The sequence below is a fragment of the Canis lupus genome, chromosome 8, assembly GCF_003254725.2.
Source record: "Canis lupus dingo isolate Sandy chromosome 8, ASM325472v2, whole genome shotgun sequence".
NCBI lineage: Eukaryota > Metazoa > Chordata > Mammalia > Carnivora > Canidae > Canis > Canis lupus.
The window spans coordinates 49,013,331-49,038,144 of record NC_064250.1 but is presented as its reverse complement, the minus strand read 5'-3'; the positions used below and the strand labels follow the sequence as shown (position 1 = coordinate 49,038,144).

Below are 24,814 nucleotides of genomic sequence, written 5' to 3'. Positions count from 1 at the left end.
AGGAGAAAGGGACAGCTGGGGAGCGAGGGCCAACCTGCTGGCCCTTCACCTTCCTGGGCACAGCTCCAATATGTAGGAATGAACCACATAGGCACAAGAGCATCAGATCCATTTCCTGAAACCTGGCCTGGTGACATGAAGGCGCCGGGCACAGCTGCAAGGGGTTTCTTCAGAACAGAGGCAGTGCCTGAGTAGCTCTGGAGTGTGGCCACAGGGGACAAGGGAGCGAGCTGGCTGACCACAGCAGCACCCCAAGTGCTCAGGCCCTTCCAGAAAACCTTCTCCATTTCTATGAACAATACAGGCACTGGGTTTAACTCTTAGATGCTAATTGTAGCCTGAATCAAGTGTCCAACTATGGGAGAGATTTACTGTCTACTTGCAAATTAAGTGTAGGATAGTTTTAACAAAACACTATTTGAAGCAATTCTACTGTAAAGAACTGAAGTCATATATACAGTAAGCTGAATTCTTCTAAGAAAAACATCCTATAATTCATTTCTGGAGGTATATTTAACTCAAGAACTATAAACCTGTAAAGCCATGTTCCCCTTAATTCTGCTTCATTTTATTACAACAAAGCAATAAAATGGGCAAGATAGAACTACATTATGGAATAGAGAGAAATCTATCTGGATGACTTTCAAATGTCACTCAGTGAAAAATGTTTCTTTTTATAACAACATTTTGATGGTTAAGGGCAGACCATTTAACATGTTTGCAGAGTTGAAGGTTTTTATTTTTTTTTGCATGAGGATATTTAATAACTTCCCTTTTATGAAAATTTAAAAATTACAAAGCTGATCTAAATCAAAGTTCTTCAGATCTAATCCCATGATCTATCTAGATGGAATTATCTAGTTTTGAAGCATAATCCACTTAAGCCTATCTGGGATATTCATACGTATGTTTATATATAAAATGTTTATATATAAAATGTTTGTATATAATGTAAATAGATGTATATATAAAATCTGGATTTATAAAACAATTCACTAAATCATCAAAAGGAAAATGATTTACAAAGAGTTTGTTTACTTTCTTAAAAAGATTTACTTTCTTTACAGTAAGTTCTCATAAGGAAAAATGGTAGAGAGTAAACAAGGCTGTGTGCTTAAATCTGATTTCTGCTATTTATTGGCCTTCTAATCTTTGGGATTTAATAATAATGATTAGTGTTTTCTGAGCATAGGACAAATTCATACTCAATGAAAAACACTTTGGTGGGGTCTAAAAAATAGATTTTTTATATAGCTCCGAGTTCAAAAGAACTGATATGCAGAGGGATTTTGCTATTCTAGAATAATAATTTCCAGCCTGATGCAAATTCAGTCTCATTCCTCCCACTACTATTAGATATAGCATCCATTAAAAAAAGGTGCTAGATACTAGAGGTTCTTTGCCGAAAGAGCAGCAGAACAGCACTTTCAATTACTTGAGAAAGGTAAATGAAGGGACCCTAGAAATTGATTTTTAAGCTTATTTTTAGTAAAAAAAAAAATACATCTTCTATGAATACATACATATTCATATTCATGTATTGTTGACTTAAACAGAAGCCTCACAAAATAATTCTTACTAACAGATTGACCCTCGTTATTTTTTCTTTTTATTCTATTCTGTTCCATTGCAGGTGGGTGGGAAGGAAGAGGAAGAAATGATGGTTATGATCAATGGTATGCTAGTAAATGTTTAACAACTGGTTCTCTGTGGTGAAACAAACAAAGGCCCCAGCTTTGTGGTGTTGGCTGATTTCCACTACAGCCACGTTCAGTAACCAACATGATGAAGTTCCTGAAAGTTCACAGCATTGGGAAGACATATGCACCACTGGCCCTGGTGAGCCTGGTCATGACCCACTAATTGATTTAATGACCCACTGTTGGGTCATGACCTCATAGTTCACAAACTACTGTTCTAGAGTCTAGGAAATCAGACTCCTTAGACCTCAGAGGGGCCAGTAGATATTGTTTCCAGAGGTACTGAGTGAAAGTGCCCGTGTTAGGGATGACAAGCTGCTAGGGATGATTTGTCTGAGGGGAATCTACTCTGATGCCCACTTTGCCTTGGCATCATCTGCCTTCAGCTTCACGCAAACTGATCACCTTGGGAAAATGAGAGGTACCAAGCAATAACTTTAGCAAAACCTCAGTCTCCCTGAGTTTCAGTTTCTTTCTTGTATTATGGTAATAATAACTCATGTATTTCATGGATTAAGAGTTAAATAAGGTAATCCATATGCAAGCATTCTGAAAATTATAAAGGACTCGAAAGGGTAGTATTCACATGAAAATGATTCAATTTAACAAAACTGCAATCACAGGCAATTAAAAAATATCATCTTTGTTCATCAATCATTGATACTCTCTTGACTCTTCCTCCCCACTATGTGGGTCTCTTGAGATTCTGAAATATCCAGTGCCTCTCGAGGCTGCTTCCCGGGGCAGTTCCACTGTATCCTTTTTCTTCTTTGACTCTGCTGCTCATTTTTTAACATTCTTTCCCTCAGAGAATTTATCCACCCATAGCTTTAACAGGTAACTCTATATGGATGACTGCATTTGACTTGAACTCCTCCCTGGCTTTGAGAAGACTTTCCTGAGTTTAATGTTCAGCCATCATGTCAAATTTGACTTTTAAAACACTAAGTGTTGTCTGTCCCACTCATCCATAACACTGGGTGCTCTGTATTGACACTCGTATTAGCCTATTTACCAGGGTTTAACTTGAACTTAGCAACACTTCACCCATTAGAATGGCTATTATCAAAAAAGAAGAAAGAAGAAAGAAGAGGAGGAGGAAGAGGAAGAGGAACGAGAGGAAGAAGAAGAAGGGGAAGAGGAAGAAAAAGTGTTGGCAAAGATATGGAGAAAGGGAGCCCTTGGGCACTGTTGGTAGCAATGTAAAATGGTGCAGATGCTATGGAAAACAATAGAGCAGTTCTCCACAAAATTAAAAATAGAATTACTATGCAATTCAGTAACTCTATTTCTAGATATACATCTACAAAAACTGAAAGCAGACTTAACCAGATATATACTTATATTCACAGCAACATTACTCACAATAGTCAAAAGGTGGAAGCAAATCAAGTATCCATTGACAGATGAATTAATAAATAAAATGTGGTATATACATATAATAGAGTACTATTCAGCTTTATAGGAAGGAAATTCTGACATTTATAGGAAGGAAATTCAGCCACAACATGGCTGATCCTTGAAGACATGACGCTAAGCTAGTCACAAAAAGAGAAATACCACATGATTCCACTGATATGTGATACCTAGAATAGTCAAAATCATAGAGACAGAAAAGAGGATGGTGGTTGCCAGGAGGTGGAGGGGAGGAGAATGGGGAATTGGTAGAGTTTTATTTTGTAAAAAAAAACTTCTAGAGATGGATGGTAGTGATGGTTGCAGAAAAATAGGAGTGTACTTAATCCACTGAACTGTACATTAAAAATGGTGAAAGTGGTAAATTCTGCATTAAGTATATTTTGCTGCAGTTTAAAAAGATAGTCAATAATAATAGATATTGCTCTTTTATTCAGCTGTAGGTATCACATGAAGTATTTATTGCACACATTGTCTTATTTAACTCTGTATTTCCATAGTTGCAAAGAAATTATGGGTTGAAAGTAGGGGAAATCTACTGTATTTGTCTCCTAACATCCCTTCCTATCTGTTTGTGGTTTCAGCTCCTTTAAATTCCTTTGGAAAAGTGCTCCCAACTTGCTCTATTTCAACCAGGTGATTATGGCCAGACTACAAATGTCAGTACCATACCCTCTTTTTTCTTTTAAATTCCAGGATAGTAGGCACACGGTGTTATATTAGTTTCAGGTGTACAATATAGTGATTCAATGATTTCATATATTATCTAGCACTCATTGAGACAAGTACATTCCTTAATCCCCTTCACCTACTTCACCCACCCCCCACCCATCTCCCCTCTGGTAACCTTCAGTTTGTTTTCTATAGTTAAGAGAGTCTCATTCTCTCTTGATCACAAAAGTTGGCAGGTGATCCTGACCTGGCCAAAGTCCCTATCCCCAGGGCCACAGCAACTGCGATAAGAGTTGGTCATGACATCTAAGCCAAGCCAATCACAGCCCTTCCTTGGGGGGCTTAGTGTTTCTATATACTAATATAGAAATACTTTTTTAACTAGGTGGTCATTAAGCTGGAAAGAATAAGGCTGGAGCTCCTCAAACTATATGCCTCCATCTGATCTGCTACATGGAAGAAATCATAGAAGGAAGGAAAGAGGTACTTTTATGGAGTTGTGAAAAGAAATGGAGAAACATGGAAAGAAGGAACATGAGGCAGAAAGGGATGGAGAAAAGGAAGGATCCTACCACACTTAGCTCTTGGAGCCCTCCTAATTCTCTCTAATCATGTGAGTCAACAGATGCACCCTTTTTCTTAGGTGTCTGAGATGGGATTTGTTACTCTAATGGATTCTGGGTACCACTGATGGAAACTCTCATGTCAGGATTATTAGAATGAAGCTGAAGTTCTAAATGTGAATAAAATAATAAGCCCAGAGAAAGGAAACACAAACAGAAGAGAAAAACTCAAGGGCAGAATTGACCAATGTAACCCTCAGAAGAAAGGTCACTCTGGTCTTTGGTGAAGCAAAGTGCTAGTCAGGCATTTGGCAGAAAAATCTATCTTGGAACTATGTCCTCTCCATCTTCTAAAAAGTACCAGAGGAAGGAATATACAAGTCTCAGCTAAAAAATGAGGCAGGAAGAAACATCCTCATGTGATTGCTGTGATGATTAAGTGAAGAAATTCCATGTAAAAACCCCAGCACTCGGGGTAGGGCAGGTGCTCAATGGCTAGCAGCTCCTGCTGTCATGAGTTTTCAAACTGCAACGACAAGAAGAGAGAACTGGAAAACTCAGGCAACCACGTGAGAGAACATAGCATGAGTTCAAAGGCTTTATGTGGGAACTTAAAATTTCATTTCTTCAATGAAGTTTCTTTAAAAACTTTCTATTTGTGTTATATTAAAAGTAATCCATGCATATCCTATATACAAATAATGAAGCAGCAGAAAGAAAAATTAAGAAAATAATCCCATTTACAACTGTACCAAAAATAATAAGATATCTAAGAATAAACTTTTTTTTTTTAAAGATTTTATTCATTCATGACAGACACACAGAGAGAGAGGCAGAGACACAGGCAGAGGGAGAAGCAGGCTCCATGCAGGGAGCCCGATGTGGGACCCGATCCCGTTTCCAGAATCAGGCCCTAGGCTGAAGGTGGCGCTAAACCGCTGAGCCATCCGGGCTGCCCTCTAAGAATAAACTTAACCCAAGAGGTGAAAAACCTGTACTCTGTAAACTTTACCACATTGATGAAAGAAATTGATGACACAAAGAAATGGAAAGACATTCCATGCTCATGGACTGGAAGAGCCAATATCGTTAAAATGTCCAAACTACCCAAAGCAATCTATACACTTAATGCAGTCTCTATCAAAATGCCAATAAAATTTTTCACAGAACTAAGACAAATAATTCTAAAACTTATATGAGAGACACCTGGGTGGCTCAGCAGTTGGGTGTCTGCCTTAAGTTCAGGGTGTGATCCTGGAATCTGGATCGAGTCCCACATCAGGTCCCCTGCATGGAGCCTGCTTTTCCCTCTGCCTGTGTCTCTGCCTCTCTCTCTGTCTCTAATGAATACATAAATAAATCTTAAAACAAAACAAAACAAAAAATTTGTATGGAACCACAAAAGACCTTGAATGGCCACAGCAATGTTGAAAAAGAAGAACAAAACTGGAGTATCACAATTCTAGATTTCAAGAAATACTACAAAGCTATAGTAATCAAAATGGTATGGTACTGGCACTAAAACAGACACTTAGATCAACAGAACAGAATAGAAAACCCAGAAATAAACCCACGATTATTTGGTTAGTTAATCTATGACAAAGGAGGCAAGAATACACCGTGGGGAAAAAAAGCCAATCTCTTCAACAAATGGTGTTGGAAAAACTGGACAGCTACATGCAAAAGAATGAAACCGAACCACTTTCTCACATCATACACAAAAACAAACCAAAATGGATTAAAGATCTAAATGTGAGACCTGAAACCATAAAAATCCTGGAAGAGAGCACAGGCAGTAGCTTCTCTAACACCGGCTATAGAAGGGTTCTTCTAGATGGCAAGGGAAACAAAAGCAAAAATAAACTATTGGGACTACATCAAAATAAAAAGCTTCTGCACAGCAAAGGAAACAATTAAAACAAAAAGACAACCTACAGGGCAGCCCCGGTGGCTTAGCGGTTTGGCGCCGCCTTCTGCCCAGGGCGTGATCCTGGAGACCCTGGATCGAGTCCCACGTTGGGCTCCCTGTATGGAGCCTGCTTCTCCCTCTGCCTGTGTCTCTGCCTCTCTCATAAATAAAATCTTTTTTTTTTTTTTTAAAGACAACCTACCGAGTGGGAGAAGATATTTGCAAATGATAAATCTGGCAAGGGGTTAAGTTAACATCCAAAATGTATAAAGAATTTACACAATGCAACATGAAAAAAACTAAATAATGCAATTAAAAATGCGCAGAAGACACAAGCAGACATTTCTCTAAAGAAGACATACAGATGGCCAACAGACACATGAAAAGATGCTTAACCTCACTTACCATCAGGGAAATGCAAATCAAAACTATAATGAGCTATCACCTCATACCTGTCAGGATGTCTAAAATCAAAAACAAAAGACACAAGTGTTGACAAGGATGTGGAGAAAAAGAAACCGCTGTGCACTGTTGGTGGGAATGCATACTGGTACAGCCACTCTGGAAAACAGTATGGAGGTTCCTCAAAAATTAAAAATAGAACTACCATATGATCCAGTAATTCCACTACTGGGTATTTACCCAAAGAAAACAAAAACACTAATTTGAAAAGATAAATGCACCCCTATGTTTATTGCAGTATTTATTTTTTAAAAAAGATTTTATTTATTTATTCATGAAAGACAGATAGAGACAGAGACCATAGGCAGAGGGGGAAGCAGGCTCCATGCAGGAAGCCCGATGTGGGACTTGATCCCGGGACTTCAGTATCACGCCCTGAGCTGAAGGCAAACACTCAACCACTGAGCCACCCAGGCGTCCCAATTGCAGTATTTAAAATACCCAAAATATGGTAGCAACCCAAGTGACCATTGACAGATGAATAAAGATGCAGTGGGGACACACAATAAAGATGCAGTGGGGACACACACACACACACACACACACACACACACACACACACACACAGGAATATTACTCAGCCATGAAGAAGAATGAAATCTTGCATTTGCAACACCATGGGTGGATCTAGAGGGCATAATGCTAAGTGAAATAAGTCAGAGAGACAAATACCATATGATTTCACTCATATGGATTTAAGAAACAAAACAAATGAATAAAGAAAAAAAGAGACAAATTAAAAAACCCAGACTCTTACATACAAAGAACTGGGGAGGTTCCCAGAGGTGAGGTAGGTGGTGTGATAGTTGAAATAGGGGAAGGGATTAAGAGTACACTTATGATGAGCAGAGTAATGTATAGAATTGTTGAATCACTGCATGTTAACACTGGAATTAAAAAAAATTCTATGAATAACTGAAAAATAAAGGCATTTTTAAAATCGCTTCCTAACTACAAAAAAAAAGTAATCTATGCACAAATTAATAAAAATCAAATGACACAATAGTATAGAGTTAAAAGCATCTTCTACCCCACTCGTTCTTGGTGTGTGTGTGTGTGTGTGTGTGTGTCCTTCTTAGAGCAGCCTATGCACACTCCACTTTTTATACAAATGGGAATGTAACTTTCAGTTGGTTTTTTGGGTATCTTTTATTTAACAATATATCTCAGAAACTGTTCCAGACCAACATAAACATCTACTTCAGGGGAATTCTTTAAGTTATCCATAGAATTACTATACAAATCCAAAGGCACCTTACTAGTGAGGGTCACCTTGTGAGACCCCCATACTGTCCCACTCTAGTTCCACAGTTTTGTGTAAGGAAAACTGAAAGAGACCTAGAATCAGTCTGTCATCTTGTTATCGTGCAACCAGGAGATAACAGGAAACAGCTTCTTCCTCTCTTAAAACAAAGAGCCGCCCAAGGGGGAGGTCCAGTGAAGCAGGAGCCAAATTATTGAAGCTCAGTATTTGGAGGTGTTATCACAAGCAATAGCTCTTAGAATGTTTTGGAAGGTAAAGCGAGAATTTAACCTCATGTTAGCAACATTTAAGAGGCCAAAAGGAGAGCTGCTGGTGAAAAGAAGTGTGGCTGTGCTTGGGAATAATGACAGCTTTGCCACATAGACTCTGATCGTTAGAAAAACATGAGACAATCAAGCTGACAATGCTACTAATTTTAGAGACTAAAGCTACTGGAATCCCAGCATACTTACCGAGGAATCAGATGTCAGCTTGCAATCACCACAGAGCAGATGTCCTTTGGATCCTTTGAACTAAAGCTCAGGTTCAACTATCACCCATCCTCCTCTTATAGAGTTCCTCCTATTACCTCTTGAAAGGCTCCTGAATATGTCTGTTAGTTTATATTTCCCTTCCAAACCAATCCATGGAGCCCAATAATCATTTTTCACTCCTCATCGGTTTCTAAAATGTACCATCTCTCTGGGTATTTACTATGGCTCACAGAATGCCCACCTCTAACCTGCTATCCCTTATCCCTCTTCTTGCCTATTAACAGTAAAAGAAAGATTAGACCAGTTTCTCGACTCTTTATGACCTATGTTCCATCAGTCAAGAAGATTCTGTTCAGTTTTAGTTTCTGTAGTTGGTTTCATAAAAGCTGTTTCTTCTCACTTTTCCTACTAAGATTATATGATAGTTTGACCATGCTTTTTTAAAACTCATGATATCTTCCCTCCTCTTTCCTTCTTATCCCCCTATGTACTCCCTTACTTAATATGCATCCCTGGTTGGGCATCACTGTATTAGACACAGACATAAGGATTCACTGTACCATTTCTCTTCAATCTTGTTCATAAAACGATCTTTTACTCACCCCTAGAAAACCTTGTCCTAAAGGTCAAAATTTCCTTTTTTTCCAGATCAGAACAATCTTAGCTTCACAGAATGGTAGTGTAGCCTATAGGTTCTATCAGCGAGGGTGCCCATGTATTTGATGATGTTGAATGTACACATGTAAAATATGCCAGTTTCTCCATCCGTTAACTTTAAATTTTTACTTTATTAAAAGCAAATCTGAACTAGTGTGGTAGGCAGCCTTTAAGATGGCCTCCTGTGACTTCCACTTCCTGCTATCCGTGCCCTTTGAAACCCCCTCTTGAGTATGGCAGACTGGACTTACTGACTCACTTCTAACATAGAGAATACAGCTAAAGTTATGGGGTATCACCTCCAAGATTAAGTTATAAAAAGATTGTGGCTTCTATATGGGTGCTTTCTCACTTTCTCATGTATTGCTTGCTCAGGGGAGGCAGCTGCCATGTTGTAAGGTGGCTATATTAGTGTGCTAGGGATGTTACAACCAAATACCACACTGGGTGGCTTAAGCAACAGAAATTTACTTTCTTATAGTTCAGGAGGCTAGATGTCTAAGATCAAGGTGTCAGCAAGTTTGGTTCCTTCTGAGACTTTTCTCCTTATTTATAGATGGCTGTCTTTTCCCTGTATCCTCACAGAGTCTTTTCTCTGTGTAGGCAGATGTTCCTGGTGTGTCTTGTGTGTTCAACTTTCATCTTCCTATAAGGATTCCAGGTGCGTTGGATTAGGGCCATCATAACAGCCTTCTCTTAACTCAGTCACCACTTTAAAGGCCCTATGTCCAAATACAGTCACATTCTGAGGTAATGGAGGTTAAGACTTCAACATATGAATTTGCGGGACACACTTTAGCCCATAACAGAAGGCCTCTGAAGAGACCCAAGTGGAAAGAGGCCTGCCAACAATCTTGTGAGTGAATTGGAAGTAGATTTCCCAGGTGAGCCTTCGGATGAGCTCCCAGCTCCCAGCCAATAGCTTGCCTACAACCTCATCAGGAGACTTTGTGCCAGAGGTATGCAGCTAAGCCAGTATGCCTGAGCCACAGAAAGTGTGATATAACAAATGTTTTTTGTTTTAAGCCACAAGTTTGGGGGCAAAATGTGTTACGTATTTTATAGTGTGATAGATAACTACTAACCACCAATGACCTCATACCAACAAAGAAAAACCTGTATTAACTGGAATACTTGGGCAAAGAATATTGTAGCTATTGAACTTTCAATTAATTGGGGTTCAGGCCAAATTTTTCTTTGCTTCAAACATTGCTGCAAATGAACCAGTTGTAACTTAATTTTTATTTTTATTTTTTTGGCCAAAAATAAGTCTTTGATGACTGGAGGTCTAGACTGCTCTAGGTATCATTTGATAGTAAAATACACCACAACATTCTCACATGCAAGATGTCATCCAGTTTTCACAGCAACCCCATGAAGAAGACACGGCAGCTATCGGAAGTCAGGTGCCGGGCAAAATTCAGGCATTCAATATATATATTTCTAAATTAATATTATTTCCATTTTACAGATGACAAAACTGAGCCTAGAGAAGTTAACTACTTGTTTCAGATAACAGTTACTAAGCAGTAGGTATAGTAATAGAACATGAGTCCACGATTTTTCCTGCTGTATTTTGTCACCTTATATATTTGCTATTTCTACCTTTATTCTTTCAAGTGATAGGTAAAAACATTTTTAAAAAACCCAACCGATCTGTTGTCAAAGAGACTTTTATCCCAATGGTTCTGTAAGAGTCTTGGCCAATTCTTTTAATGAATTTTGATGACTTTGGAAATAGTATTGATCCTCATTGTTTAACAGAACCACTAGAAAATCAATTTAGTCATAGGGCAGCATATCCATATCACACAAATCTTTCAAGTTCTCTGCCCCAGCCCCTCTGCTATTCTTCACCAGCAACAGATGTTCACATTCATATTTTTATAGGAAAGGATATTTGTGAAGTATTTTTTCTAATAAAAATTTAACTTGAATGATTTTTCTAATCTGTTGACTAGGCTTTTATATTTTATTTTATTTTATTTATTTTATTTTTTATTTTTTTAAATTTTTTTATTTATTTATGATAGTCACACAGAGAGAGAGAGAGAGAGAGAGGCAGAGACGCAGGCAGAGGGAGTAGCAGGCTCCATGCACCGGGAGCCCGATGTGGGATTCGATCCCGGGTCTCCAGGATTGCGCCCTGGGCCAAAGGCAGGCGCTAAACCGCTGCGCCACCCAGGGATCCCTATATTTTATTTTATTTTTTATTTTTTTAATTTTATTTATTTTATTTAATTTTATTTATTTATTTTTTTTGACTAGGCTTTTAAAACTGATATCCCAGAAGCCTGTGAAAGTAAAATCAGAAGGAAGGAGATGTCACTAACTTTTAGAATTCAAAGGGTCTGGCCCATGGTGTTGTGAGATCAAGGGGTGGAATTAAGCCCTTACATCCTAGTAGTGGTTTTATAAGGACTCTGAAAATTCACAAATGAGTAAAACCTACCAACTGACTGGCACTGTAGAAAATGTGGAAAGTAAATTTCATTTGTTTAACAGCCTTATCTGATGGTTCTAGACCAAGCTATGTTGGCTACAACCAGCTACCTGATTGGAGACCCCACTTCTCTATCATTTCTCTACCTCCTATAATATAGCTATAGAGGTGTTTTGTTTTTTCCTTTTCTCAAACGAGTAGATTGTTTAAAAGCATCCTGTCCAATTCCCTCATTTTTAGTGGGGAGATAACACACAAAGAAATGGTGTGCCCATACTTGGAAAAATATATAAAATACTGCATTTAAGTGTCTCAATAACACTGGGACTTGTAAAGATTATATCAATTCTGAATTATCCTGGTTGTAAAGTACACGGAAGATTTCATATTAAGTTGTCATCGGTTAATCTGTAAAAATATAGATTTTTATTTTATTTGTGTATTTAATTGAAAGGAACATATCTCAGACTATAAGTCTGAACTTTCCTTTTTTTGTGGATTGTACAAATAAAAATGTGATTATAGCATGGATTTTTTTAGAAGGTGAAATTTTCTTCTTCTATAATTTAATAGGTTTATAGCATTAAAAAATGTTGTATTTGATCAGCTCCAAAACTGCCTCTTTTGTTTCTAGACAGTAAATCCTGGAAGCAGGAAGACACAAAACTAATTTAATATATTCAACATACCTGTGATTGAGTATTTGATTCAGCTAAGAAAAGTTATTTGTTTAAAAAATAAACATCTTGGGGGACCTGGGTGGTGCAGTCAGTTAAGTGTCCAACTTGGTTTTGGCTCAGCTCATGACCTCCGAGTTGTGGGATCAAGCCTCACATTGGGCTCTGTGCTTGGTGTGGAGCCTGAGTAAGATTCTCTCTTCCTTTCTGCTGCACGCACACATACTCTCTCTCTAAAATAAATAAATCTCAAAAAAAAAAAAAAAATCTGAACACATTTCAGAATTCATCGTGTTTTAGTCAATAGAGCTCTCTTCTCACAGTGGGTCATATATTGTTTACTGATGGTGATGAGGCCATCAGTTATCACTTTCCATCAACATTAGGAAAATGGCTATAAGTTGCAATGAGTATAGAAAGCACTAGTTATTCTCATTCTCTCATCATTCCACAATGTTCTGTTCAGTCATCCAGGACTTAACTTCTCTGCCTGGACTGCGAGGGCCTATTGCCCAAGGAGAGAAACGGTTTTAGCTGGAAGTGGTATCACGGGTGGTGAGGGCATCAGAAATCACTGTTTAAAAATACATACTTCAACTCTCTACCACTATTAAATAAGATTTAGTAGGCCTTGCAAAGGATCCTGATTTGTGTATTTTTGGTAAAAGGTAATTTTTTTAAAAAAGTTTTTATTTATTTATTCATGAGAGACATACACAGAGAGAGAGAGGTGGAGACACAGGCAGAGGGAGAAGCAGGCTCCATGCAGGGAGCCCGACGTGGGACTCAATCCCGGGTCTCCAGGATCAGGCCCTGGGCCGAAGGTGGAGCTAAACCACTGAGCCATCCGGGCTGCCCTAAAAGGTGATTTTTATACATTTCCACAATGATGGGTCACTGAGGAAAAATCTAATGCTGTTAGGGAATTCTAGAAGAAATAATGGTAGCATGAGTTCACCAATAAATAGAAACCTACTGAATATCTATTACTGTTATCTCCTAGCACTCAAGATGCTACTCTAAACAAATGAACAAATAAATTTCAGTTAAAATATGCTTGATTTTAGCTTTTATTTTATGTTTTTATTTTTGATGGGGGCTGTGCTAGAGGTGAATGAAAAGTAGGTGTAAGCAAACAAGTACATTCCAAAAACGGTCAGTTCGTGAAGTATGGGCACATACACCCTAGTCTGCTACTGAGTCAATTCTAGAAGATGTTTATTCAAATCTCCATATCTTTTTAACAGTAAGTAGTAAGATTTAACATCTTTAGCTTATTAAAGATAGGTACTCAATTATGAGCTTATTCCCCCCCTCCCCCACATAAGTTTCTGGGTGAAGGAATACAGCCCCTGAATACCAGGGAAAAGTTAACAGCAAAAATGGCATGGAGTTACTGTTTCCACTAAGTCCAAAATACAAAAGTATAGAAAGAGTTATTTAAAACCCCATAATTTATAGGATATAAACATAGTATGGTTAATCTTAACACTGTCCAGAAACTGACTTGGTGAAGGTTAAATCTTATAGTAGCAACAGAAATTTCTCTTTCATCCCACATCCACTTACTGAATACCTACCTCATGACCAGCTCTGCAAAAAGCATTGGTGACAGAGAGGTGGGTGACATTAATTCCTGATCCCCCCTGCCCCAGTAGTTTATAATCTAGTGGCAGAGGCAAACAAGTAAAAGAAAATAACGTATTTTAGCAATCCTATGATAGAGGAAAGCAAAGGATGCTACAGGAGGTAAAGATGTGCTAAAGGATGGTTAAGACGTGAAAGTGAGCACTGTGGTCAGTGAAGGATTTTCGAAATGACAAGATCTGGAGGCAAAGCATGGACCAGTGTTAGCCAAAAAAGAGAGTGGATTTCCATGAATGAAGGAACAATGCATACAATGGTATGGGGGGTTGAGACAATGTGGCAAATAGTTTAGAAAGACTGGAATTTAGAGGTTCCTTTTGGGGGAGTGGTGAAAAATACACGTAGAGAAGAGAGAAGACCATGAAGGGCTTTGGTTACCCACTGCATTTCAAAGGGAGCTTCTGAAGCCTTTGTAGTGGGGAAACATCATAATTTTTTTAAAAAGATTTTATTTATTTATTCATAAGAGACACACAGAGAGAGGCAAAGACACAGGCAGAGGGAGAAGCAGGCTCCATGCAAGGAGCCCGACGCAGAACTCGATCCCGAGACTCCAGGATCACGCCCTGAGCCAAAGGCAGACGCTCAACCACTGAGCCACCCAGGTGTCCCGAAGCATCATAATTTTAACTGTATTTAGCAGATCGCTTGAAGAGCCAAGTTGGAGGATAAACGCAGGATGAGACTGAGGGTGAAGACATCCGTATGGAAAATGCTGCAGTAATTCAAACAAAAGTGCTACAAGTCTGAATTAAGGCAGTGGCAATGAGGGAGATAGGAAACGGGTTTGTGCTGGGTTTTGGAGGAATGTGAGCCACTCAGGAGAGATGTCTAGAGGCAGCCGAGATATATGGATCCAGAGAGAAATCTGGGCCACTGTGTACATGTTCTGTGTCTATAGCACAGTACCCCCAGTATTGTGCGGTGCACGAGCATTCTGGGAAGCCGTATGTGACAGCCCTGGCTGAAGGTATAGTCCTGGAATTAGTACAGGTCAAATACAGAGGGCAGCTGGAACCATGAGACAGTACCAAAGACAGGATTCCAGAGAATGAAAATTTACAAGTAAGCAAAGGATGAAGAGCTTTATAAAAGAGACTAAGGAGTTACCAGAGGGGTGGGAAAGGAAAAAAGCCAACATTACCAAAAACTCAGTATTATTAAAGACCCATACTTTAAATATGTGGGTGATAGTTCCCGAACTGAGTGATTAAGTAAACCATCCTTACTTATTCCTTAACAAGATATATTATTAGCCATCCTTTTTTACTAATGTTAGGATTGCCTGGCTAAAATTCATCTTAGCCAAAACTTAATTTCAGTCTCAATATTTATAACCTAGTGACTGACTTTTCAAGGAACTAAGAGTACTTCTTTGCCTGATCCTATTTCCACATTTTTCCTCATATATCGCCCATTTGGCCCTTGATCCAGTTGTTTCTTCAATTTTCTCATGTTTTACTTACATTACTGCCTTGAATCCCTTTTTCTCTATGCATATTCTCAGTAGATATTTAATTAATAATATAAACTAACATTTCTCAAAATAAAATTTGTAATCATTCTTTGCCTCACTCTAAAATCTGGAATTCTATTTTTCCTTGTATATATGCTTAGTCTCTGAATTCAGGGTAGGTATCTTGTGATTTATTTAGTTATTTCTTATGAAAACCTAACAGTGTGCTGAACACAATGGATTATTTGTAGGAAATTCCTACCACACCCCCAAAGGCCCTAAGAACATGCTAAATGTCTGAAAGGTGGAAGTTGTGTTGGTCTGAATAATTGCTTTGGCTCTTAAGTTCAGTTTTTAAAACCAGAAGTCATCTTGCCACATATGAAATTATGTTTCTCTTTTTCCCATGAATGAGACTGGGAAATTGAAAAGTTAGTTTCAACTGAGGTTGGCGAACATGGCATGTGCCAGGTTATAGATTTCTACTTCATTTCTCAAAGTGTCAAGGTGTTGATCAGCATTATGGGAAAAGGAGTTCTAGTGTTAGACAAATTCAAGAAACGCTGGGTGAAAAACAAGTTTCTTTATTGACAGACTTCTCGGAGACTTTAATGTACAAATATATACCATGCATAGCATTTCTCAAATTTATTTGACTTAGAAGGCTTGCATTTTGCAGAACACCCTGGAAGACACTGCTGTGATTTTGCAGATGAGGGTCCTGACCCCAACAAGGTTTGGTGACTTGCTAAGATCATACAAATAGTAGCAAAGCTGAGATGAGGCAGTTCCTCTGATTTTTAAATTGGTCCTCTTTCCATTATACCACATTGCTGGTATGCTGCTTCCTTCTTATTCCAAACCCTTTGTGGAGGGCAGACACAAAATTGATAGTACTGACCCACAGAAATTTGGACCTCCAGGACTTAGATCCCTCCTGTAACAATGACAAGATGATCTTTCTGGGAGTCTGTCAGCTGCTCTGTGGCCATGAAATTGACTGTGGGGGTGGGAAGGGTGCACAGGAGGAGGAGCTCCCTGGGATGCTTTAGGATGCTTAAAAGAAAAATGGATCTATGCCGAGGATAATTCCTGGAACAGATGTGAAACCAAATACTTCATATCACAATCCTGCCCCCGCCCTCTCTGAAAGGGAAATGAAATAGCAGGATTAACCTGCTCCTCATCAGATCATGCTTTGTTTCTTTCAAAAATCCCATGACCGGGGCAGATTCCATTTCCTGCTACTCCTCCTTCCTACAGCAAGAGGGGAGAGCCCAAGAGGGAGAGGCGGCTTTCCTTACGCTCTGTAAGCACCAGGAGCAAGGGCAGTGTGACAGTAACTCACATGCTACCACGCGCTGATACCCCCACCCACCAATGTCCAGTGGATTTCTTTGTCCACACGTTATTAGGGAGTATTCTTTTGTAGATGTAATGAATGTCTTAGTATGCTAATAACTTCATCAATTTGGGAACAGGGAGACATCATGATGAGTTTTAACTCCAGGACTCTCTGAAAAAAGTACCTACAGACTGAAAAGTGACTCATTTTGTGGGCAGGAGGTGCATAAAATCCAGGATTTGTGAAAGAAATGAATGAAATTTTATTATTTTTTAAAGTTTTAAAAGATTTTTAAGTTTTTAAAAAGCGATTTCTACACCTAACTTGGGGCTTGAACTCACAATCCCGAGATCAAGAGTTGCATGCTCTGCTCCCTGAGCCAGCTGGGTACCCCAAGATGGATGAACTTTCAAATAAGTTATAACATCTTGACCAGGTAATGACAGAACAAAGCATACAGTGCATTAATACACATAACTGTCGTAAGGGCAGCTGTGCCATGCTTTAAAAGTGATTTAATAATCCAAATGCCAGAGCATAAACTCTTCTCTGAGAGCCAAAAAGTACTGGAGGTTTCTCACTGGCTGCACCTAGTAACGAGACGTTTCTCCCCTTGGAGACCATTCCAGTGAGGCCAGGATCTCAGGGGGAGTCTGTAGAGGTTACCTCCTCTTCAGGCCAGGTCTGACTGGCAAGGAGACTTAGCTGGAGAGCCCTGGTGCCCCACGGCAACAAACATCAAGAGCGCCCCGGCAAGCCCAGGGTTGGGTCACTTGAGGTGTCTCTAAGAATCACCTTTCAAAGCCAAACCACTTGTTGGGTTGTATCACAAGTGGGCAGCATGACAGTGTGAAGGGAGGGGTGCCTGGGGACGGCAGAGTCAGGGAGATTAACAATGGGAGAGAAGCAATTGGTGGCACAGCTAGCCCCATTCTCAGCTGCTCTATTTTGGATTTGGAGCACGAGGTGAAGCTTAAGGCTTTTCTGAAACTATAGTTAAGGTCCTCCTGCTCTGTGCTGACTAAAGCAACAGAAATACTCTGGAGCCTGACACCTTTCCAAACAGGGAGATAAGCCAGAAAGGCCAGGCCAGGGACAGCTGCTGCCACCGCACCCCCCACCCCCCCGCACATCACCTTACTTGGAAACACAAAAGACCAGGGGCAGAGCTGGGCGCAGGCATCTTTCTACTTACAACCTTATGGTACACTCAGTCAAATATTTGCCAAATTAATGAGCTGGGGGCATTAAATAAGTACTTACTAAAAATCTGGCCATCTAAGAAGCAAACACAATTTCACTGCTTACACTCCAGGCTTTTTTGTTGTTGTTGTTGTTTTACTTTTTAGATATCAACCATTAACTTTTTAAAGATGAGATCTGAGATCTAATTTATATACTAATAAAATTTACCCACTTCAAGTGGTCTTTAGTGGAACCATCCCCGCAATCTCATTTTAGAACACTTTCATTACTCCAAAAAGAAACCCTGTGCCTATTGGTCCCCAAAGCACCTCCTCCCCACCCAGCCCCAGGCAACTACTGATCTACTTTCTGTCTCTGTGGATTTGCTTGTCTGGACATTTCACAGATAGAATCATTGAATATGTGGTCTTCTGTGACTGGCTCTACATTTCTCTAAGGTCCATCCATGTTGTAGCCTGCATCACTACTTCACTCTGCAAGAATATCTTCTTTGGAGGAATACCCAAATTCTTCACTCATTTTTTAAACAGGGTTGTCTTTTTATTGTTGACCTGTACAAAACCTGTACATATTCTAGAGTTAAGTCCCTTGCCAGATATATAATTTGCAAATATTTTCTTTTATTCTATAGGTTGTCTTTTTACTTTCTTGGTAGCACATTTTTTAAAAATTTATTTTTAAATTTTATTTTATTTAAATTCAATTAACATATAATGTATTATTAGTTTCAGAGTAAGTGTTCATGATTCATACTTTAAAAAAATTTTTTTTAAGTTCAATTTGCCAACATATAGTATAACACCCAGTGCTCATCCCATCAAGTGCCCCCCTCAGTGCCCATCACTCAGTCACCCCATTCCCCAACCCACCACCCCTTCTGCAACCCTTTCATGATTCATCAGTTGTATGTAACACCCAGTGCTCATTACATAACATGCCCTCTTTAATGTCCATCATGCAGTTACCCCATCCCTCCCACCACCTCCCCTCCAGCAACCCTCAGTTTGTTTGCTATGGTTTGTCTCCCTCTCTGACTTTGTCTTGTTTTAATTTTCCTTCCTCTTCCCTATGATCCTCTGTTTTGTTTCTTAAATTCCATATATGAGTGAAATCATATGGTAACTGTCTTTCTCTGACTGCCTTATTTGGTTTAGCATAATACTTTCTAGGTCCGTCTTTGTTATTGCAAATGGCAAGATTTCTTTTTTTTGATGGCTGAATAATATTCCAACACACTCTCTCTCACACACACACACACACACACACACACACACACACACACACACACCTTATTTATCCATCCACTGTCAATGGACATCTAGGCTCTTTCCACAGTTTGGCTATTGTGGACATTGCTGCTATAAACACTGGGGTACAGATGTTCCTTTGGATCACTGTATTTGTATCTTTCGGTAAATACCTAGTAGTGCAATTGCTGAGTTGTAGGGTAGCTCTATTTTTAGCTTTTTGAGGACCCCTCATACTATTTTCCAGAGTGGCTACACCAGCTTGCATTCCCATCAACAGTGGAAGAGGGTTCTCCTTTCTCTATATCCTCGCCAACATTTGTTGTTTCTTGACTTGTTAATTTTAGCCATTCTGACTCGTGTGAGGTGGTATCTCATTGTGTTTTGATTGTATTTTCCTGATGCCAAGTGATGTTGAGTTTTTCATGTGTCTGCTGGTCATTTGTATGTCTTCTTTGGAGAAATGTCTATTCATGTTTTCTGCCCATTTCTCGACTGGATTATTTGTTCTTTAGGTGTTAAGTTTGTTAAGTTCTTTATATATTTTGGATACTAGCCCTTTATATCTGATAAGGCATCTGCAAATATCTTCTCCTGTTCTGTAAGTTGTCTTTTAGTTTTGTCGCCTATTTCCTTTGCCGAACAAAAGGTTTTTATCCTGATAAAGTCCCACTAGTTCATTTTTCCCTTTGCTTCCCTTGCTTTTGGAGACATGTCTAGCGAGATGTGCTGCGGCTGAGGTCATAGAGGTTACCTGTGTTCTACTCTGGGATTCTGATAGATTCCTGTCTCACATTTAGGTCTTTTATCCATTTTGAGCTTATTTTTGTGTACAGCGTAAGAAAATGATCCAGTTTCATTTTTCTGCATGTGGCTGTCCAATTTTCCCAGCACCATTTGTTGAAGAGATTATCTTTTTTCCATTGGATATTCTTTCCTGCTTTGTCGAAGATTAGTTGACCATAGAGTTGTGAGTCCATTACTGGGTTCTCTATTCTGTTCCATTGATCTATGTGTCTGTTTTTGTGCCAGTACCATGCTATCTTTATGATCACAGCTTTGCAATAGAGCTTGAAGTCTGGGATTGTGATGCCTTGGTGGCACTTTCTGAAGCAGACTATGTTTGAATTTTGATGAAGTCCAATCCATTTAGTTTTTGTTGCTTGTGCTTTTTGATGTCATATCAAAGAAACTGTTGCCTAATCCAAGGATGTGGATATTTACTCCTATGTTTCTTCCAGGAATTTTTATAGTTTTAGCCCTTACATTGAGATCTTTTTTTTTTTTAAATCAATTTTGAGTTCATTTTTGTATATGGTATGAGGAAGGAATCTCACTTCATTCTTTCGCACATGGATAGCCAACTTTTCCACTACCACCAATCTCTTCAATCATAAGTTGAAAAGATCAATTTCTCCTCTTGGCACCTTGATGAAGGAGCAACTGGCCATACATGTGTGCATTTATTTCTGGACTCTCAGTTCCAGTCCATTGATCTGTCCTATGCCACATTGTCTTGATTACTGTATTTGTATTTATACCTTTGTATTTATTGTTAGTTTTACATCCTGTTTAAAATTCTCTGACTCATTACTACCATGTTCTAGCTATATTCTTTTTGGAGAATTTCAGCAAAGACTTGAAGCATAAGGAAATTTTTCTTTAAATGAAACAGAGTTATTAGTAACCTGGGTGTCTCAGTTTTTGAAGCCACTGTACTGTGAGCAAATCTTAGGAAGGCAACATACATGGAAAGAATTTAGTATTGTAATAAAGTTAAACTTACAACAAGGTTAACCTGAATAATTTGGGTATGCATAATCATTCTGCTACAGAACAATCAGGAGCAAACAGTGAATAGTTCATGCAAATGAATGTGTTCTACTGTAAATTTGTACTATGCTTAGAGCAAATTTATCATTTTAATTAAGAAACACATTTATAGGGTTCTTCTTTTTCCTTATGGCTCTTTTTTTTTTTTTTTTTTTCCATCTTCCTCATGTCATGACATTTCTTCCAGGAAGACAGGGACTCTTGTGTGTTCCTGAAACCTCTGGGTATCAGGTACCCCAGCCCTCACATACTAAGAGCCAGCTCTAGGTAGACTAGGGTTAAGGAATGATGCTCCTCTTTGCAGAGTCAAGAAGCTGGTGGAGAAGGGCCACAGAAAGGTGATGGACTCCATTCAACAAGGGAGGAGACAATGGAAAGAAGACGTGTTGTGACAGAAACTGATGGGTTTCTCAACACCCTTTCTCCCCTTCTCCCTCAATAAGAGAAACTTAGGGAGGCAGTGTGCCCAGCCAAAATACTACCTCTCCAGACTCATTTGTTGCTAGGAGAAGTGGGCCTGGGGTGGCCTGGCCAATGATGAATTCGTTAGAACTCCTGGGCTATTTTAAAGTGGGCAGGTTTAGCTGGCATCTGCCTTTTGCCCTTTTTCCCAACCCCTCTTCTTGCCTGGAACACAGACACAACGCCAGTGGGAACAGGAACCACCCTGTAATCAAAAAAATGAATGCCAATGCTTCAGGGTTGGTCGAGCAGGAGAGAGGAGCCTGGCTCCTGCATTACATCTCTGAAGAGCTGTGCTAGCTGTGGACTTCCTGTCTCTGAACTTCTTGATGTGTAAGAAAAAATAAATCCTTTACTTATATAAGCCACTAATTTTTCGAGTTTGTCCTGCATGGAATGCTCTTCTGCCCCTCCCCTTTTCTCCCCCAGCCCTCCCACCTCCCACCACCAATCCCCTCCTGCTGCACAGCTTCCTTGCTCCGTTCCCAACAAAGTCTCCTCTGTCAGTCAGCACTGCTGCCCCTCCAGAGGTGTTGTGGGAGGTGAGGGAAAGATCATCACCTTCCCAACCATCCTATCAGCGGGAGTGGAGGCATAAGCCCAGCTTGATCCTTATCCTCACCCTTCCCATGGTTGGCTCCATCCACACAGGAAATGTTAAATGGTTGGAGAAAGGCAAGCCCACCTTGCCCACATATGCTTCCACACCTCCAGGAATCCCCCTGAGTGACCGGAGAGAACCACCAGACACTCGAGAGAGAGTCAGGCTTGAGGGCCAGGCTACCAGCCACCCCACTCCCTTAGGAAAGGAAGCTGGGGAAATGAAATCATCTTGAGGGGCCTACCATTTTTATAGGACGAGGCAATTGAGTGAGTTCTGGAACTAAAGTTGTCTGGCTGTGGATTTCAGCTCCACTCTTGATTGTGTGGCTTGGACAAGACACTTTACTTCCCTCAGCCTTGGTTTGCTCATGTGCAAACTAGATAACAAAGCCATCTTTGTAGGGTTGAAGAAGATGAGATGTGACAGGTCTGCAACGCTGAGCATAGCCCCTGGCATATAACATGAGCTTGATAAAATGAGGGCCATTGTTGCTGTTATTGTAGTGGTGAACAGCAAGGGCTTTGAGGTCACATGTGAGTCCAAACCCAGCCTCTCCATCCATCAGTTATGTGGACTGAAGCCTTAGTTTTCTCTGAGTGGGGAAGAGAACTGCTAACTCACTCAACCACAAATGCCTACAGCAGGCCTGCTCTACAGAAGGTTTTATGCTCCACTTGGGGCGTACGAAAGTGAGTAACATGGACACAGTCTAGTGAGGAAGACAGACACTAATGGAAGATCACAAGGATCTGTAACACATGCACCACCACAGGTCTCTGTGAAATGGGGACATGTCTTATCAGAGAAGCCAGAGAAAGCAAATGTACCCAAGGGCAGGAGCAGAGCATCAGAGGTGAAGCAGTATCTGCAGAAGCTCTGTGGATGCAGGGATTTTGGGGGACCTCGGACAAGGCCAGGACGGCTAGTGTGGAGAAAGCACGGATGGAAGGTGGTATGAGGTCAGGATGAAAGGTAGGCATGCCGTATAAGACCTTTTATCTAGTTTTATCTTTATCTTCAGAGTAATGGTAAGCTTTTCTGAAGGGCTTTAAGTGATGGGTGTGTCAGAAATAGTTTGCATTTTGAAAAGTTCAGTTCATTGTGACATGGAGAACGGAAAGAAAGGGCAAGGATGTCAAGGGTTATGCTGTGAGAAGCTAGTACGGCAGGTCCAAATGAGAATGTTTGGTGACTCGGGCTTGACTCCTTGCAAGTAGGGAAACAGAATCCATGTTTTAAACTAGAGAGTTAAGTCAACAGCAGCTTTTGGATCTCTCTGAGCATCCTCTCAAATAAAGGCATTCACAGATTCACAGATCAACCAAAGCCTCAACCATGGGTAGGTCAAACTCCCTGAATTAGATGATAAAGCCTGATAAACTCTTTGGCTATATCAAGACCCCTTTGTTTTTAACTAGTACCTCTTTTCTGAAGGTTATATTCTACTTGGCAGACCTCTTTTCCTTGTTCTCTTATCTCCCTATCCTAACACCAAATGTCCTGAGAAGATGATGCTAAGAGATGAGTCAGTTTTCCTAGTACCAGGAATAGGAGTTGCTTGATGACGGACAAAACAAGAAAATGGTCTTTGTCCCTTTCATCTATTAGATCCTTATAAACTCCGTATCTTTTCTCATAAATGTAATTGATTCTAGGAGGATGCAGATGAGTAAGAAATGGGGGCAGCCCCGGTGGTGCAGCAGTTTAGTGCCGCCTGCAGCCCGGGGTGTGATCCTGGAGTCTCGGGATCAAGTCCCATGTCGGGCTCCTGGCATGAGGCCTGTTTCTCCCTCTGCCTGTGTCTCTGCCTTTCTCTCTCTCTCTCTCTTTCTCTCTCTGTCTCTATGAATAAATAAATAAATAAAATATTAAAAAAAAGAAATGGCTTCAGGACTATTTATACCTGGAAATCTTAAAAAAAAAAAAAAAAAAAAAAAAGGAAATGGCTTTAGGACTATTTATACCTGGAACCTTGTGGTAGTCATGGTATTTCTGGATTCAGGCCAAACCTGAAGAGAACTATGGATTCCCCCACAACAGCAAAGATTAGGTCTCAAGGTTGAAGCACAACATTCACTTAACCTAATATATATATGGGCAGTGTCAGCTAGGAAGGACATCGACAATGTTTTGCAAGAGTCCTATAACCTAGGACTATTTAGAGTAGAGACCCAGATTGGTACCAGCCTGGGAACTCCTTGTTACTAGTCTACAATGAGACAAACTTAGAATTAGAAAGTAGGTGGTGAAAACCTGTTACAGAAAATGGCCAGCAGTATTATTATACCTGGTGAATCTAATAATGAATCTGAGCTTATGTGTTAGATGTCTTCTTTTCTTATTTAGTTTCTCTAGTCATTTATTTTTAGTGTATTTTACAAAAGTACCAGTCCACGCAGGCCTGAAAAGGAAAATAACTAGCGCTCTAATACCAATCATTTGAAAAGCACTATGGTAGCAAGCTGAAAATTTCCTGATTCTTTCCTCACCGATATGATTGACAACATGGAAATTTTACTCATTAATACAGAGGACTAGAGATAAGCCTGAATGGACTCTCAGCCATGGAAACATGAGTTTTAACTCTCAAGGGCATGTCCTTTTCCCAGGCAGCCCGTATCTGATGACAGATCAACGTAAAGTACATACAAAGCAGTATCCCAGCTACCTCACAACTCATGGCTCTGACAGGCCGGCTTTACACTGCCTGTGGCACCACTGAAGCCTTCCTTGTCACTGTGCCACAGCTCAACTTCTCCCATTGTCCAATCCTGTTTC

At 39.8% G+C, this 24,814-nt stretch overlaps 1 protein-coding gene across 35 annotated transcripts in view; it reads right to left on the bottom strand.

The window, feature by feature from the left end:
• The window catches only part of TTLL5 (tubulin tyrosine ligase like 5), a 269,877-nt gene that overhangs the window by 6,914 nt on the left and 238,149 nt on the right, over positions 1–24,814 (bottom strand). For 2 of the 35 annotated variants that reach the window (XM_035720024.2, XM_049113739.1), the window contains one exon: positions 18,561–21,637. The exons of the other annotated variants lie outside the window; for them this stretch is intronic. In XM_035720024.2, the coding sequence (XP_035575917.1) occupies positions 21,531–21,637 (107 nt within the window). In that variant the 3' untranslated portion in view covers positions 18,561–21,530. Of the gene's footprint in view, positions 1–18,560; positions 21,638–24,814 lie in introns of those variants that run through there. 35 annotated transcript variants of the gene reach the window in all.